This window comes from Schistocerca serialis, chromosome 1 (assembly GCF_023864345.2).
Source record: "Schistocerca serialis cubense isolate TAMUIC-IGC-003099 chromosome 1, iqSchSeri2.2, whole genome shotgun sequence".
NCBI classification, from domain to species: domain Eukaryota; kingdom Metazoa; phylum Arthropoda; class Insecta; order Orthoptera; family Acrididae; genus Schistocerca; species Schistocerca serialis.
This window is the reverse complement of record NC_064638.1, coordinates 244,175,580-244,192,496: the sequence shown is the minus strand read 5'-3', so window position 1 is coordinate 244,192,496 and position 16,917 is coordinate 244,175,580. Positions and strand designations below refer to the sequence as shown.

Sequence of the window (16,917 nt, the reverse complement as noted above, 5' to 3'; positions counted from 1 at the left end):
CCTCCCCACTGTATCAACTGCAGTGGTGACCATATCACCTTCTCTTGAGATTGTCCCGTGTACTGCAATGGGCAGGCTGCGCAGGAGATCTGGATAAAGGAGTAAATGCCTTATTCAGTCACTTGCAAGTTATTGGCTAGTTGCAAACCCTGTGTTCTACCATCTGGCACTTACAGTACTGTTCCTGCTACATCTTGCTCCATGAAGGACATGACCACGCAGAGGTGTGACCTCAAACTCAGCACTGCGGTTGTGAAATTGCCAAGTGTCAAGGTGCCATCTGTGTCTTCTCGTCCAGCTGTGCAACAAGCCACAAAACTTTCACCTCGCAGGGCAGAGTCACCTGCTACACAACTGGCAGACCAAAAAGGACAGAAGGAATACTGCCACAAAGATTTCCTACATCCCTCCAGCCAGCAAACATATGAGCCTTCCTCTGCCCACCGGAAAGGCTCCAAGAAGTCAAGCAAAGGCAGATGGTCTTCTCCTTCATTGCCGCAGAGATCCTCTTTGCTATGTGATACCCTCACCTGGCTGACCTCCGCATTGCTGGTGCTCACTACCAACCATTTTTCTACCCTGGACTCCACATATAGATAGAGGGAGAACAGTGGTGCCTCTGTAGATCTCGTGGAGCAGGATCTTCCAACCTCTGCACCCTGTAGCAGAGAGTTTGAAGGCTGGCATTCGGCAGCCGCAGAGGTGGCACCCCTTCATTTTCTCCCTCCTCCCCTTTCCTCGTCATGACTCTCCCTCATTTGCAGCCTTAGATTCAACAAGGAGGAATTATGGCTGCTGTTGGAAGGCAACATCCACTTGTTCTCCCCCCAGGAAATAAAATTGCATCCTCATGACCACTTTGACCTCTTGCATTTCTTTCCGGTCTGCTTTGACCTTCCCCCGAGGATGGCATTCCATCTCATGGGGGAACCATGCTGCTCATGTGGGATGATGTTCATAGTCAGCCCATCTCCCTTACTACCTGCCTTCAAGCCATTGAAGTTTGCCTTTTCGTTCCTCACTTGACCTTTTTCCCTTTGAACTGTTACACCCCTCCCTCATTTGATGTCACCAGGGTAGACTTTCTTGAGCTTATTGGGCAGCTACCTCATCCCTTTCCGCTGCTCGGTGACTTAAATGCACACCATCCCATTTGGGGTTCTCTCAGAACCTGTCAGAGAGGTGCCCTCCTGGCTGATCTTGTCAGTCAACTAAACCACCTCTGCCTTAACAGAGGAGCACCCATGTTCCTTTCAGACTCAACACACACCTATTCTCATTTGGACCTCTCCTGCATTTCCCAACTTGCGCGTCATCCCAAGTGGTCCGTTCTCTCTGATGCATACTCGAGCGACCATTTTCCGTATGCTCTCTGTTTGCTGACTCCTACCCCACTGATGTGCACACCCAAATGACAGCTTTACTCCTCCCTCATGACCTTTGATGGACAGCATTTTCCCAGTTGTGATGACCAGATAGAATATCTCACAAACGTTATCCTTATTACCGCAGGACGTTCCATTCCTTGCAGTTCCTCTTTACCACACTCTGTCCCGGTCCCTTGATGAACTGAGGCGTGTCACAATGCAATTCATGCCCGGAGATATGTTCTCTGTGTTTTTAACCAACATTCCTATGATGGCAAACTGCATTCATTGTAAACAGTTGCATGCACATTGTCGTGGCATTCTTCTGGATATCAAAAAAGTTAGTTGGATTTCATTCACCAGTTATTTTACCAGTTCCACTCCCTCCTCCGTCATGTCGGTTAACCTCCGACGACTCTCTGGGGCCAAGATCCATTCCCCAGTTTCCAGTTTGACAGTGGAAGACAGTGTCAAACTGGACCCTATAGCTATTTCCAACACCTTGGGCCTCTGCATTGTGGAGATTTGGAGCTCCCCCCCCTGCCCCCCCCCCCCCCCCCCCCCCTTCGTCACCCTGCCTCTTGGACGATACCCTTCTCTTGCAGGAAAGCACTATCTGCTTCGTATGTACAACCGCATCTGGGCAGAGGGCGTGTTTCCCGGAGGCTGACGTGAAGCCAGTGTCATACCCACACTTAAGCCCGGTAAGGAAAAACACTTTCCTACTAGCTACCACCCCAGTTCTCTCACCAGCTGCATTTGTAAGGTGATGAAATGTATGAATCGAGCCCATCTGGTATGGTGGCTCGCGTCTCGCAATTCACTAAATACTGCCTAGTGTGGATTCTGAGAGCATCGTTCTGCAGTTGAACATTTAATCACATTCTCCACCCATGTCATGAACGGTTTTCTGTAGAAATCCCAGACTGTGGCAGTATTTTTCGATTTGGAGAAAGCCTACAACCCCTGCTGCTGGACTTCTATCCGCCATATTCTCTACGTGTGGGGCTTCCCTGGCTGCATGCCCCATTTCCTTCAGGAATTTTTAAAATCTATTTGCAAGGTATGCATGGGTTCTGCCTTGTTGGACACCTTTATCCTGGAAAATGATGTGCCTCAGGGTTCTGTCATGGGTGTCGTCCTCTTTGCTGTTGCCATTAACCCTATAATGGCATATCTCCTGCCAGGCATCTCCGGCTCCCTTTCTGTTCTCCATGGACTTGTCTCATTGAGTGGCTTCTTCAGCAAAGTCTCGATCGTCTTTACTCATGTAGCATGAACAATGGCTTTTGTTTTTCTACTGACAAGACCGTTTGTATGAATTTCTGGCGGTGCAATAGGTTTCTTCCACCGTCTTTGTATCTTGGGTCTGTTCATCTCCCATTTGTTGAAGCTACAAAATTCCTGGGGCTCATGCTTGATAGAAAACTTTTGTGGTCCTCCCTTGTTTCTTACCTGGCAGCCCACTGTATGTGGGCCCTCAGTGTCCTGTGTGTCCTCAGTGGTACTTCCTGGGGAGCAGATCGAACCACCCTCCACCATTTGAAACTAGATAATGGGTGTTTCGTTTGTGCATCTGCATGTTCGCCCCACTTATGATGTCTCAATACTATCCACCATCGTGGCATCATTTTGGCCACTGGCCACGGAACTTCACAATAGTACCTTTTTGTACACTGACGGTTCGGCTTCCGAAACACTGCTCAGTCTTTACTGCAAATCTCTTTGCCCTGTATCAGACCATGCAGTACATCTAACAACACAGGCTTTTGAATTGCTTCATCTGCTCTGACTCCCTCGGTGCCCTTCAAAGACTTGTGTGCTGTACACAGTCCACCCCTTAGTGGAACAGGTCTAAGAAAGCTGTCATCTGCACGCTTTTGGTGGAGCCACTGTGGTGTTTATGTGAGTTCCTTGTCATGTCAGCCTGACAGGAAATGAGGCTAATGTCGCTGCTGCCAAGGCTGCAGTTCTTGTACCTCAGCCCGCTAATTCTTACGTTCCCTCCGATATCTGTGGTGCCGTCTGTCAGCAGGTGGTGTCACTTTGGCGTCATCACTGGTCGTCCCTTCTTGGGAACAAGCTCCAGGTTATTCAGCCTCTCCCAGTGGCTTGGCCTACCTCCTCTTAGCCCTCTTGCCGTGAGGAAACGATTCTAGCTAGGTTGTGTATCGGGCACTATCTTTTTAACCATTGCCATTTGTTAGTGGTGCTCTCCCACCAGTTTGTGCTTATTCTCCTCAGCCTTTGATGATCCACCGTTTCCTGATGAAATGCTCTTTTTGTTAACCACTTACATTCTCATTTGTGTTTGCTGTCTGAGTTATCAGCTATTGCAGCGAATGATGTGCAGGCTGCCGACTGCATTTTATTTTTTATCCATTGTAGCAATATGGTGAAGGACATTTAATTTTTGGTTCAGGACCTCCATTTCTCTATGGCATATTTCATAGACGTTTCTCCATATCCTTGTTTTTAGCGGTCTTCTTTTCTGTCAATTGAGATTAATGTGTTGTCATTTTTAACTCCTCTCTTTGTCTTCATCTCTACAGTTCTGATCTTGGTGCATATGACCCTAGTTGTTTTTACGCCCTAAAATCAAAACAAAACAAAAACAGGTCAACACAGTGAGAGATATTTGTATTTGAACAGCAGTCAAAACTGAGCTTTTTGGTTAATTTAAGTGTGTTGTCGTGCCACCTCAGTTTATCATCAATCTGAATGTCCTGAAACTTCATACGTAGAATTTTGTCCATTATATAACCATTGGCCTAGGTCATTTTGATTTGTTTTAAAATGCATAAAATAAGGTTATAAAATTGTAAGATAGAATTGCTGGCCAGTATTTACTTTGGAGGCAAAAATTCAGGATTGCTGATGCACAAAAAATTACATACACTGGAGTAACTTTCAGATTTAGTAGTTCCTCCTTCAGAAAGAACAGAGGGATACGTTGAGAAAAGTTAAAGGAGGACAGCATGCTCAGACCCCAGGATGAGAGGGCCCAACTGTTGTGAAGACAAGGGGAAACACGTTGCTGTGATGTGATGTTAACAGCGTATCCTGGAGCTTATGATCTGATTATTGTATCTTGATGTAACTAAAGTTCTTTTGTTGGTGGGTCCACTTTTGACACATCTACAGTTTAGTGAAAATAACCTTCAGACAAACTTCTGATTTCTCTATGTTTGCATTCTAGACTCTTGATTGTAAGCAAACACAATTTTATTATATATTCTTTTCTTATTCTATAACGAGTTCAATCACAAATAAAAATACCTACAGATGAGAATAATGTAAGACTTCAGTTTGAATATTTTTTATTTATTATTTATTTTTTTTTTAATTTTTTTTTTAGTAAACTGTGTGTTAAAATAGAGAACGATCGCCTTCCCAGTTTTATGTATGTAAAAAGTCACTCAGGTGCTGTGTTAATGCAAATGACAAGTATGTTTCTTTGAAGAGGACACAGCTGAAATCCCTTACCATCCTTCTGCAATATGTACTTGTAATCAATATTTAATGATCTAGCTCTCAACGATATGTTAAATACCTTAATGTTTCTTGTTTGATGTTACACTTCTATTTTATGGAAGGTAATGGTTCCAAGATCCCTGAAGCTGCATGTATGATGATTGAATAGAGCTGGTTCCCCGTGAAGCACTAGGAACTTAATTAGAAAGTCCATCAGAAACACTATTTGAGGTATAGCTGAATTCAGTCAATATCCGTTGGAGCTTTTGAGTGCAGTGTTGGTAGGTGTAACAGGAGCCTAGAGTCCCTGCAGCTGGGCTCTTGCTAGATCATGTGTCTGCAGTGTACCAGCATGGCATTCATAACCCGTGTTCCTATGACCTTGGTCACAGTGGGAAGTTGTCGTATTCCGACAAGCGATGTGCTGATGAATATACACTATGTTCCCGTGACTGTGAATCCAGTCATTCTAATAACTTGAATGTGAGCCATCTATAAATAGGTGTAGTTTAGGAGTGTAGGTTAGTATTTGTTCACTGAAGTGGAAGATACTTCCTCGGCTGAAGAGAGATCATGGTATGACTGTTTGCATTTAGCACAATATGTTTCATCTTGTTTGATGCAAGTTTATGATGAGTATTCTCTATTTAAAGAAAGGGTGCAACACAGTGACAACATTTCAGTGCAATCTGTAATAGGCCTACTTATTTCCATTTTGCATTCCATCTGGGTTCATTGATTACAAAGAAAACAAACACCACTAACTTTCATTTAATCAACTGAAACATTATTACAAACTTAGTGTTCAAGAAGAAAACTAACTCCCAGTAGTGGTGGTGGTGGTGGTGGTGGTGGTGGTGGTGGCGGCGGCGGCGGCGGCGGCGGCGGCGGCGGTGGCGGCAGCAAGTGCTGAAGTGGGCAAATCACATTGAATTCTGTCCACTTTGTAATGTTGCCTCATGCATTATTTTCTCTCAGCTAGTTGTATGTAACCTCTCTGAACAAAAAATTAAGTCGCTCAGTACACAAGCACAGATGAATCGTTAAGCCTTTATAGATGGTGCAATGATAGTCCCATGCCCAACTGCATGCACATTGTACCTACGTGAACATATGAAAATAGCAGTTGATGAGATATTTGTCTTTTAAGTGAGTATTGCACATAAACATTAGTAAATTTAAGAACATCTCATAGTGGGAAATAGAGGCAATTGTGTTTGGCATTATCCATGGCTATATGCTGTGTGAAGTTGCTGAGTTTGTTGGTGTTTATGGCGAACTGTTAAATGTGTGTGCAAGCAGTGTTGTAACGCACTTGGTCACGAAACGCAGTGTCAGAATTGGGATTGGAAAAAGATCCTGGCGGAGAGGGACTGGAGGTGCATTTCTTGGATTATGAATCAAAATCACTTCCAAACCCAATTGGCATTGCTACAGGCAGTGACTGAAAGTCCATTCCCACCTGTCAGTGAGAGAACATTGCAACAGGAATTGCATGCAATGAACGTTTGGAGTAGGTCACCTCGCTAGAGACCATTGCTCACAGAGGCCATAAAGCTCTGCATCTTCTATGGGCTGGAAATCATCGAACTTGGACAGCAGCCAACTGGCAGATTTAATGTGGTCCAATGAATCATAGTTTGCCTATATTCAGATGGCACGGTGCATTGAAGGCCAAATGAAGTATTTCGTCCTGAATGTATGCATGGTCAGGTTCAAGCTGGAGGTGAGTCTGTGGTGGTTCGAGGGTATTTTTCTTATAATGAATTGTGGCCTACTCACTGAGGTGACCACTAACATGAACTAGCATGTTTGTTTAAACATTCTGAATGATTAGGTGTTGCCTTTCAGTCAACATTTATATGGTGAGTATGCTATTGATACCCACATCTTTCAAGACGGCAGCAGCACTGGAAGAAACTGTGACTGGTTTTCTGAACATTCCCCCACACTATTACATCTCAATTGCCCTGCAAAATCAGCTGAATTGAACACCATATAAAATCTGTGAGATGTATTGTTGGAACGGTGGCTAAAATGCCGACATCACTATCCCTGCAATTTGGTAGAATTGCACAATCAGATCCTCAGAGTGTGGCTTAACCTGGATCTGACATATCTGCATAACCTTTTGGACTCACTTCCTAACTGAATCTAGGCAGTTGTCAAGTCCAGTGGCAGAATTAAATGGTATTAAATGATGCTTGCAATAAATTCTCCAGGAATTACTAATTTTTTGTCTATTGGGCTTATAATCTGTTAATGTATGACGCATGGAAGTGTAAGTGCATCTTATATTTTCAGAGGACCAATTCTATCCTAGGGATCTATTCTTTTTCTGTGAGACCATGCTGTACAATGATGTGAATGTGGTTGTTGAAAAAGTATTCCCCTTTTATGTATCCTCCCACAAGGGCCAGCTATTGAAAGGGGGTGAATAACAGTTCACATACTTGTTTAAAAATGAAATGCCATCATGAGAAAATTTCCTGACAAGAGGAGGAGTTAAAATGTGGAGTTAAAATACTACACAATTCCACAGTATCAGTCTCCCACAAAGGTGTAACATACAATCATGGAAAAAAAATGCAACCCCAAAAAATGTTTAATGTAGATTAAAGAAATTTCAGAAATATGTATTTCAGTGATTAACATTGCAAATTTAATGTAAGCATGAGGTGAGCCACTGGAAATGTGGAATGCTAATACATTAATAACCTGTGTAAATGCCAGAATGGTGAAGCAACCATGCATGCATTGTGTTGTACATTTGCCATTTTGGGATGGAGTTCCACGCCTGTGGCACTTGGTCGGTCAACACCGGGACGGTTAATGCTGATCATGGACGTGCTGAAGTTGTTGTCCGATAATGTCCCATATGTGCTCGATTGGAGACAGCTCTGGTGATCGAGCAGGCCAAGGTGACACGTCCACTCTGTAGAGCACGTTGGTTTACAACAGCAGTATGTGGGCGAGCATAATCCTGTTCGAAAACATCCACTGGTATGCTGTTCGTGAAAGAGAGCACAGCATGTTGAATTACCAGATTGACATTCATATGTGCAATCAGGGTGCATAGGCTAACCAGGAGTGTTCCTGCTCTCATACAAAATTGTAGCTCAGGCTGTAGCTCAAGGTGAAGGTTCAGTGTTTTTAGGCTTCAGACAGGTCGGTTGCTGGCTCTCAACTGGCCGCCTACTAACCAACATATTGCCATTACTGGCACCCAGGAATAACCAGTTTTCATCACAAAACATAACAGCCCTCCACATTACCCTCCAATGAGCTCTTCATTGACCTCACTGAAGTGGCAAATGGTGGTGGTTTTAGGTCAGCGGAATGCACGCAACAGGGCTTCTGGCTTGGAGCTGTCCTCGAAGTAACTGATTTGGAGCAGCTGGTTATGTACCAGTGGTACCAACAGCTGCTTAGATCACTGCTGCAGATGCAGTACAATGCACCAGAGCCGTATGCCGAGCGTGATGGTCTTCCCCCTGTGTAGTGTCACGTGGCTGTTCAGAGTCTGGTCTTCTTGTGAGTGTACCTTCCTGTGACCACCACTGCCAACGATCACATACATTGGCTACATTCCTGCCAAGTGTTTCTGCAGTATCGTGGAAGCCACATCCAGCTTCTCATAGCCCTATTACATGACGTCGTTCAAACTCGGAGGTGTTGATTACGGCGTTTTTGTCGCCATAAAGGCATTATTGATGAACATCAACTCACCCTGTCTAATCTCAGAATTAACTAATGATTACAATTGTTACAGCGTGTATTTGAAGCAAACCTGATTGTATCCTCACGATAGTGCTACAGGCATCACCCTAATGTGACTGGTGCAAAATTTGAATAGACATCATATTTCAGATGTAGAAACACACAAACCAACTTTAGTTCCTTTTTTTCCATCGTTGAAGTTTAGTCAGTGCTTCTTGTGTACATTTCATTACCATTTATGTATGTGTAGATGCACATCCATAATCTGCGAACAACTCTATGGCAGAGGGTACTTAACACTTTCATGGAATATTACTGTTCCTTCCTGTCCCATTTGTGTATGGAGTGCAGGAAAAATGAGTGGTTAAATGCATATGTGTGACTGTAATTAGTCTAGTCTTGTCATTGCAATTCCTATGGGAGCTATGTGCAGGGGGATTGTCGTATATTCTTAAATTTGTCACTTAATAATGCTTCTTGGAAGTTTGTAACTAGGCTTTCACAGTATTACTGGCATCTTCAAATCTTGTGTTAATTCAGGGTTTTCACCATTTCCATGACATTCTCCAGTGAGTCAAATGTATCTGTAATCATTTGTGCAGACTTCCTTGTACTCTTATAGTAAATCGTAGTTGACAGCAAAATAGGATTTATTTAGTAACGAGGTCATTCCGTGCCAGGTGGTCTACATCTTCCCGCATGACCGTATGTATTTTGATGAAATTTTGTCTCGACATATACACATGTGCCTAACAAACTTTACTAAAGTTTCACAATCACCAATTCAATACTTATGGAGATACAGTCATTTCCAGAATGAGATTTTCACTCTGCAGCGGAGTGTGCGCTGATATGAAACTTCCTGGCAGATTTAAACTGTGTGCCGGACCGAGACTCGAACTCGGGACCTTTGCCTTTCGCGGGCAAATGCTCTACCAACTGAACTACCCAAGCACGACTCACGCCCCATCCTCACAGCTTTACTTCTGCCAGTACCTCGTCTCCTACCTTCCAAACTTTACAGAAGCTCTCCTGCAAACCTTGCAGAACTAGCACTCCTGAAAGAAAAGATATTGCGGAGACCTGCGGCAATTTTGGGACATACCATCTACGGCAGCATTTTCTAGAAAGAAACAAAACTACACCATCTTGTATAAGTTTGTACACCCTCTTGCACTAACTTTTTGCACTCTCTTGCACTATATAATAATAATAAAAAATTCCTGAGAAATTGTTGTATAGATAATTGGAAGCAAATTTGGCTGAAAAAGTAGCTGCTTGAAAAAATGTGAAGATGAGTGTTTTATATCTCCAGAAGTAAGTGCATGATAAACCTGAAACTGTGCACATGATAATTTAACATCGTCAGGTCGTAGAACATAAAATTTCGTTTTCCTTCTGCTTTCCAGTATTTTACAAATTGAGGACAAAGTTGGTGACTTTTGTAAGAATGCCAAAAATGGGTATTTTTGACTCTCTTTTATGGAAAAGTATTTTTTCAAGCTCTTTTAAACTATTTTCATTAGAAAGGCCATGTTAAAAACCAACTAAAAACGTAGATTTGATTTTGCAATGCATGTGTATAAACCCCAAAAATAAAGTGATGAAAACACAGTGAAAATATTGCCATAATCCCCTGGTACACAAATTAAATCATAATTTTTTTATTATGTTTTCCTGTTTTTTATTACTGTCTGAGGAAGATAACATCAAAACTCCTGGTGCATAGGAAATGAGCCCAAGTCAGAAGAACTCGGAAAAATACAGAAAAGAAGCATACTCCAACCAGTTTTACTGCTGCAGTAACTAAAGACTCACACTAGCAATAAATTTCAAAATTTAACTATGCATTACCAAGGAACTGGAGACTAGGGTAGTGAAAGTGTTGAACAGTTGCAGCACTCATTCTATAAACTGCCTTCAGGTTTTACAACATTGTCGCATGTGTAGATTTTGATGAAGTTTGCAACATGTTCTGGAAAAGGCTTCATGCTAATGAAGATTTTGAATGTGTCTTTTTATTTCACTGTGCTGTTGATGTGATAGTTTAGTTCCAGCCTAAAGCATTCTATATTTTGTATTAACATTGTTTGCAATTTATGCAGAACATAAGTGTTCAAATGAAAAAAAAGTGTATAAATATGTTGCTATGGTCCATTGTGGCTTAACCACTGCTGCTTTCTTTTAAGGTGAGAAAACCGGCATCTGCATCATCATGGTGGCCATGCACGAAGCTGTGCAGCAGTAGCCGTGTGTGGGTATCTGTACCACAGGATCCCAAGTTTGATAAGATTGATTGTTTCCGTAGGGTCTCAAGCCTGATAATGTGTCCTAGGCCAAAGCTAGAAGAGTTTTCTTTTGTGATCTTAGGTTTATGTTCACTGCAAACAGATTGAATTTTTTGTGGGGTGTCATTAAATTACTGTTGAATATCATAAGGAAAATCAGACTGCCAGCCAGATGCTGTCACTGATGGAGTTGGAATAACTGCAGTAACGTGCTGTTCCAGAATCCAGCACTGTCAGTCTTTCATGGCCAATAAAATGAATTTTTTGGCGATATGTGCGTTACAGAAATTTCAATCCACCACTCTTTTTCATAAATGCATGCAGCCTCTTGTCTTGATTGGAGGTCTGATTTTTCATGGACTTCCTTCACTGCAGTCACTAATTTTGACCAGAAAAGATGGTGCATCATTCCAAACATTACAGACCTAAATCATTGTTCCATCAGTTGGCAAACACTGATGATTTTGTAGTTTGTGCTAGAGTATGACCATGTTTAGCTCGCCCAGCTAGCTGCATGGTCTGACACGCTACTTCCTGAGCGGGAAGGCATGCCGGTCCCCGGCACGAATCTGCACGGCGAATTAGTGTCGAGGTCCAGTGTGCCGGCCAGCCTGTGGGTGGTTTTTAAGGCGGTTTTCCTCCTCCCTCAGCGAATGCAGGCTAGTTCCCCTTATTCCCTCTCAGTTACGCTACGTCGATGATAGCTGCGCAAACACTGTCTCCATGTACACATACACCATAATTACTCTACCACACAAATATGTGAGATTACACTTGTCTGGTATGAGATGTTCCCGTGAAGGGGGGGGGGGGGGGGGGGGGGGCGGCGGTGTGCAAAAATTGCAGCTGGTAAAAGGAAATCCAGCTCATTTTCGTAAGTTATTGTATGTGCATGATGCTGTTGTTGACAAAGACTTCATGTTATTCACACATTTTACTATCCCGTAAGGAAGAATTTGAGCAATGTTCTCAAGATCTGCTGGCATTACAAAATGATTTTGATCTGTTCTCCTCTCCATATTCAGAAAACATTGAAGAGATTTGTCCTGAACAAAAACTAGAAATTATTAACCTGCAGTGTGACAGAGAACGCACAGACAAATGTCAGTACATGAAAAACATCTTGGAATTCTATAGACATATCACTCGGGATAGATTTCTTCATTTTTGCAAACAGGTGGCTACAATATTAATCACTGTTCTGTTCCATGTACGCTTGTGATCAATTGTTCTCTGCAATGAAAAGTAAGAAGATGCATCTGAGAAACTCACTGTCTGATCGCAATCTAAACTGTGCTCTGTGTCTACAATGCACAAGAAGAATTACTCTGGACACAGAAGCAATTGTTCAGGGGGGAGGGGGGAGGGGGAAACAAACACTGAGAATCTCACACTTCAAGTACATCATTTTTGTATAACAGCTCACGAAGTAATTGAAGAAAAATGTAGAAGTATATGTTAATATCATAATGTGGCACATGTGCACTTTTGTTTATTTATTTCATCAGTAGCAATAATATTTCATATAGTGATTTCCATGCAACTGGTCGTGGATTTAAATCGACTGACAAACATGTGACGGCAGCTGTTGTGTCCCACACTTGGCTCTCCATTTGACTCTACACTCTCCACTTTGTGCCAATATTGAGGGTACCATGCTTGCTCTGTGAGCACATTTTGTATGAAGCCCTGCTTTAGATTCAAACTTTAATATTAGGCAATGTAATGACAGCTTGACAGACGCCAAATTTTTGTTCCTATTTCTTCAGTTAATTCATGCAAGCCATTTGCTGCTTGACCGAAGTGTCCTAATCAGTATGGATCCATTGCTTAACACAATAATTTCCTGTGGCTCATTCTGTATGAAATGTTAGCAACAACAGATGCTACAGTTTTTGTTCTAGAATGCTTTTCACAGTGGTATAGTATGCATTCTTTAAATGGCATATTGCAAACTTCCATGCTGAAAAGTTGACGTGATTGTGTCAGATTATTAGACACACGAAAATAAGACTGTCCTTATTATTATATTTTCTTTACTCTTTCATTTTTATAAAAAAAGGAGTTTTATAGAGCTGAACATGATAGACATTTATAAAAAACATAAATACTTTTTTGTTTAAAAAATTAAAAAAAATACTTTCTTGTTTCTTAAAGATCTCTATATTACTCTTTTTACAGACTTTTCTGGGTTTTACAATTCCAGCTCTCATCATTTTCATTAGGACTTCTGATTTTACTTCCCCATAAATTACTATGCTCAATCTGTGATAAACATCACAAGGCTCTGGAGGTGATCCCAACAGAGGAGTCAAAATGTCGGTTGTTAGAAGAAATATGATGTGGCCTAACAACCCAGAAGATTTTAAATTCATTACCATACATTTGTGAAACATAATAGAAGTATTGGATTTAATTTGATTATGAGCTGAATATGGGGGTATTTTAATTGCAGCTTTACCTTGTCATTATTTTTATGGCCTTAAACTGTCACGTTGTGAAACGAAATCTAATTTTTAGGCAGTGTTGAACAGGATCTTCTTTTTTGTAGTTTAAGAATTTGCAGAAAACAGCCGCCTGGGGTAGTCGCACGGTCTGAGGCGCCTTGTCACGGTCCGCTCGGCTCCCCCCTGTTGGAGGTTCGAGTCCTCCCTCGGGCATGGGTGTGTGTGTTGTACTTAGCTTAAGCTAGTTTAAGCTAGATTAAGTAGTGTGTAAGCTTAGGGACTGATGATCTCAGCAGTTTGATCCCATAAGACCTTACCACAAATTTCCAATTTTGCAGAAAATACTTTTTTGAGAATGAAATTTTATTCTAAGAAATCGTGGTGATATGTTATTGCATGCAAAGTTTACAATTTATCACACACTTATTTCCAGAGCTATAACAAACCAAACTTCACTTTTTTTTTCAAGTGGTAATGGTTTTGGATGACTTGAGTTAGTTATGTGTATGAAAATCTTGCATGAAATCTTTTTTATTGTTCTGTGCAAGAGAGTGCAAAAAGTTGTAAAAGATGGCCCGAGCACATACTGCCAGAGATATTTCTAAAAAAGCTGCCATAAGCACAGGGGTACATTGTTGAATGCTGCACTATCAAACAAGGACTGTATCTCTCAAAGTATTAATTTGCTGAAAATAAAACTTTACCAATGTTCATTGGAAACTTATGCAAGTGATAACATACAGTTACATAAAAATTCATTATGGTCAGACTAGAACTTTTCCGAAGTTAGGCCACGTGGCATGGAAGGGACATCTATGTTCAACGTTAAACAATTTGCAGTAGTGTTGACAATTTCTGAGTAACCATATAGCAATTTTCTTCCAAATCATTTTGATCAAATTTTCTGTTCTTGATTTTTATTTTACTCATTTACAGTATTTCATGGGTTATTTCCACGAAAAAATGGCTAGTAAATCCACACCAACTGCTGTCCTTCATACAGTCATAAAAGCATTTGGTGACTTCTCCAAGGCTTGTGAATCCCGCTGGTCGTCAGAAGATGTAGAATATGCCTTTTGTTTTATTTTGCAGTGTGCTGAGGGTATATGTTTAGAGTAAGTATCCTTTGAAATATTTACTTCTGTTACTGTTAATTTGCAATGTACACTGTAGGGTTACTTGATAAAAATTGTAAATTTAGTTCTGTAAATGTAATTGTAATGTAAAACATGTCAGTTGAAAAAAAGTTGCATAGTACGCAGTTGATTAATGTAAGAGTGTTTACTGAATTTCTATAATGCTTGTCAAAAAACTAGACAGGTCAGCAGCACATTACATTCTTATTCTGTTGCAGATATCTGTTAATTTCAGATATTAGAAAAACAGTCCAGGGAAAAAGATCAGAAATCAGTAATTTTTGTCTAAAATATAATGGCTACCTTCTAAAAGGAGATTCTTCACTACTCATAAAGAATAGAAACCAGTGTTACAACTAACTCACAAAAAAGAGTCATGTTTCAGCCTGTGAAAAAAGTTGCAAACGCAAAAAAAGGAATGTTTACAGATACATGCATTGCTTACATTATCATGAAAAGATGTTCTTTCAAGATTTAAAAAAAAAAAAAAAAATACTGTTGGGAACGTGAAATTATTTTGTCTGTGTAACAAAAAATGTTGTAACAGATAAATTTGTATTATTTTAGACATTGTGGAAATTACCAGGATAAATTTTCATGGAAATGATGACATTAATTGTGGGAACACAACAGATATTCGTTACAAAATGTCAGCTGACAACAAAATTTGTGAGTGATTCAGGGCATGTGAACTCAGGTAGTGCAAACTGTGATACTTTATGCGACAGCTTGCTTTACGAGGAAGAAGAGTATGGTATTACTTACAAAAAAAATTATATTTACAACACATTGAATTGAATTGTAAGTGATAAACTGTACAAGGAACTGCAGTATTGCAGAATAATGGGACAAAATGCAAACATGAAGAATTAAAGTAATTTTAGTGTGTAAATGTGACTGCACCAACAATTCAATGATTCCTTTACCTAAAACAGTGTTGAATTGCGTGAAAACAACTTTGTAGCACATTGAAACTAAACAAAATACACAGTAGTGGGGGAAAAATAGTGTGGTAATGTAGCAATACACATAAGCATAGATTAAAAAAAAGAATGTCATTAAGGTTTCTTACATACCTGTATTTTTTCCCTATATTACTGATTAAAGCTCACAGTTGATGCTTTCTCTCAGTTGTATTAAAATTGGTTGCATCACTGCATTCTGAATGCACTGAGTGAATAGCTTCTTTCCCACTTCTTCTGTATGTTCTGTGTTGACAAGCTGGAAGGTTATATTGCTCCCCACAGCCTAACTGTGTAAACTGCTCTGGTCTCCATTCTCCACACTCACCAAAGTGTCTAGTGTACGTGAAAGGGGGGGGGGGGGGGGGGGGGGAGGGAAATCAGGAAATGAAGACTCATGACAGTCTCAGCTACTTTCAAGACCGGAAGAAATTTGACAGACTTCACCCTGTAAATCTCTCCTCTACCTATGCCTCAGTTATGTCTTCCCCTCCTCATCCTTCCCCCATACCCCCATGCTGCCCCTCTTCCATTTCCTCACCCTCGGCGGCTCCTGTTACTTCCCCTCCAGGAACCCCTCCTTCCTCCTCCTCCTCCTCCCTCCTCCTCCCCCTCCTCCTCCTCCAGGGAAAAGTCCTCTTCTCTGGCTCACACTAGGGATGGGGCTCCATCTCAGAACACCCCTTCCCAGCATTCTCAGAACGGGAAGCTTGCACCCTCGGGCTGGAGGATAGACCCCGCTCTCAGAGGGCCCCAAAGCCACTCTCTGTCCAATCTGACATCAGTGCCACCTATTCCCTTACTGATAATGCCTCCAACTGACCATTTACTCAGATTTGAAACTGCAATCCAACTAGCTTTTACTAGCTGTCGGCACCTTGTTACGGTCTTGTTTGACCTTCATAAGACATACGATATGGCTTGGCGCCATCGCATTTTTGTTACCCTCTGTGACTGGGATTTTCGTGGCCCCCCTTCAGATTTTTATTCGCGATTTTTTTATCCCACCGGCTCTTCCGGGTTCCAGTTGGCACTTCACTCAGCACTCCTCAGATTCAGGAGAATGGTATCCTTCAGGATTCTGTATTAAGTGTTACACTCTTCCTCATAGCCATCAATGAGCTTGTAATCTCTTTTGGCCCTCAGGTTACCCCGGCATCGTATGTTGACTATTTTTGCATCTGGTGCAGCTCCCACTCAGTAACATCTGCTGAGTGCCGGCTCCAAGGGGCCATCCAATGGACCTCTGTGTGGGGTGTGTCCCATGGCTTCCGATTTTCTCCCTCCAAAATTCGGGTTATGCATATTTGTCGCCAGTTCATAGTACACCCCTTACAAGCATGTGGCTGCCCCATATTTACCACCTGAGGACTGCATGGATCTGGAAGCTTAATGCTCTCTGCCTCCTGACCCACACATCTTGGGGTGCAGACGATGCTACTCTTTTCCATCTTTACAGTGCTCTGGTGTTGTCCAGACTAGATTATGGAAGTCAAGTTTATGACTCCTTCCGTTCTGAAAAT

At 41.6% G+C, this 16,917-nt stretch overlaps 1 protein-coding gene across 1 annotated transcript in view; it reads left to right on the top strand.

Moving 5' to 3' along the window:
* Positions 1-16,917, top strand: part of LOC126463715 (DNA-dependent protein kinase catalytic subunit-like) — a 475,012-nt gene that overhangs the window by 14,113 nt on the left and 443,982 nt on the right. Inside the window, exon 5 of the mRNA XM_050096185.1 lies at positions 14,233-14,411. Within this exon, the coding sequence (XP_049952142.1) occupies positions 14,233-14,411 (179 nt within the window). The remainder of the gene's footprint in view (positions 1-14,232; positions 14,412-16,917) is intronic.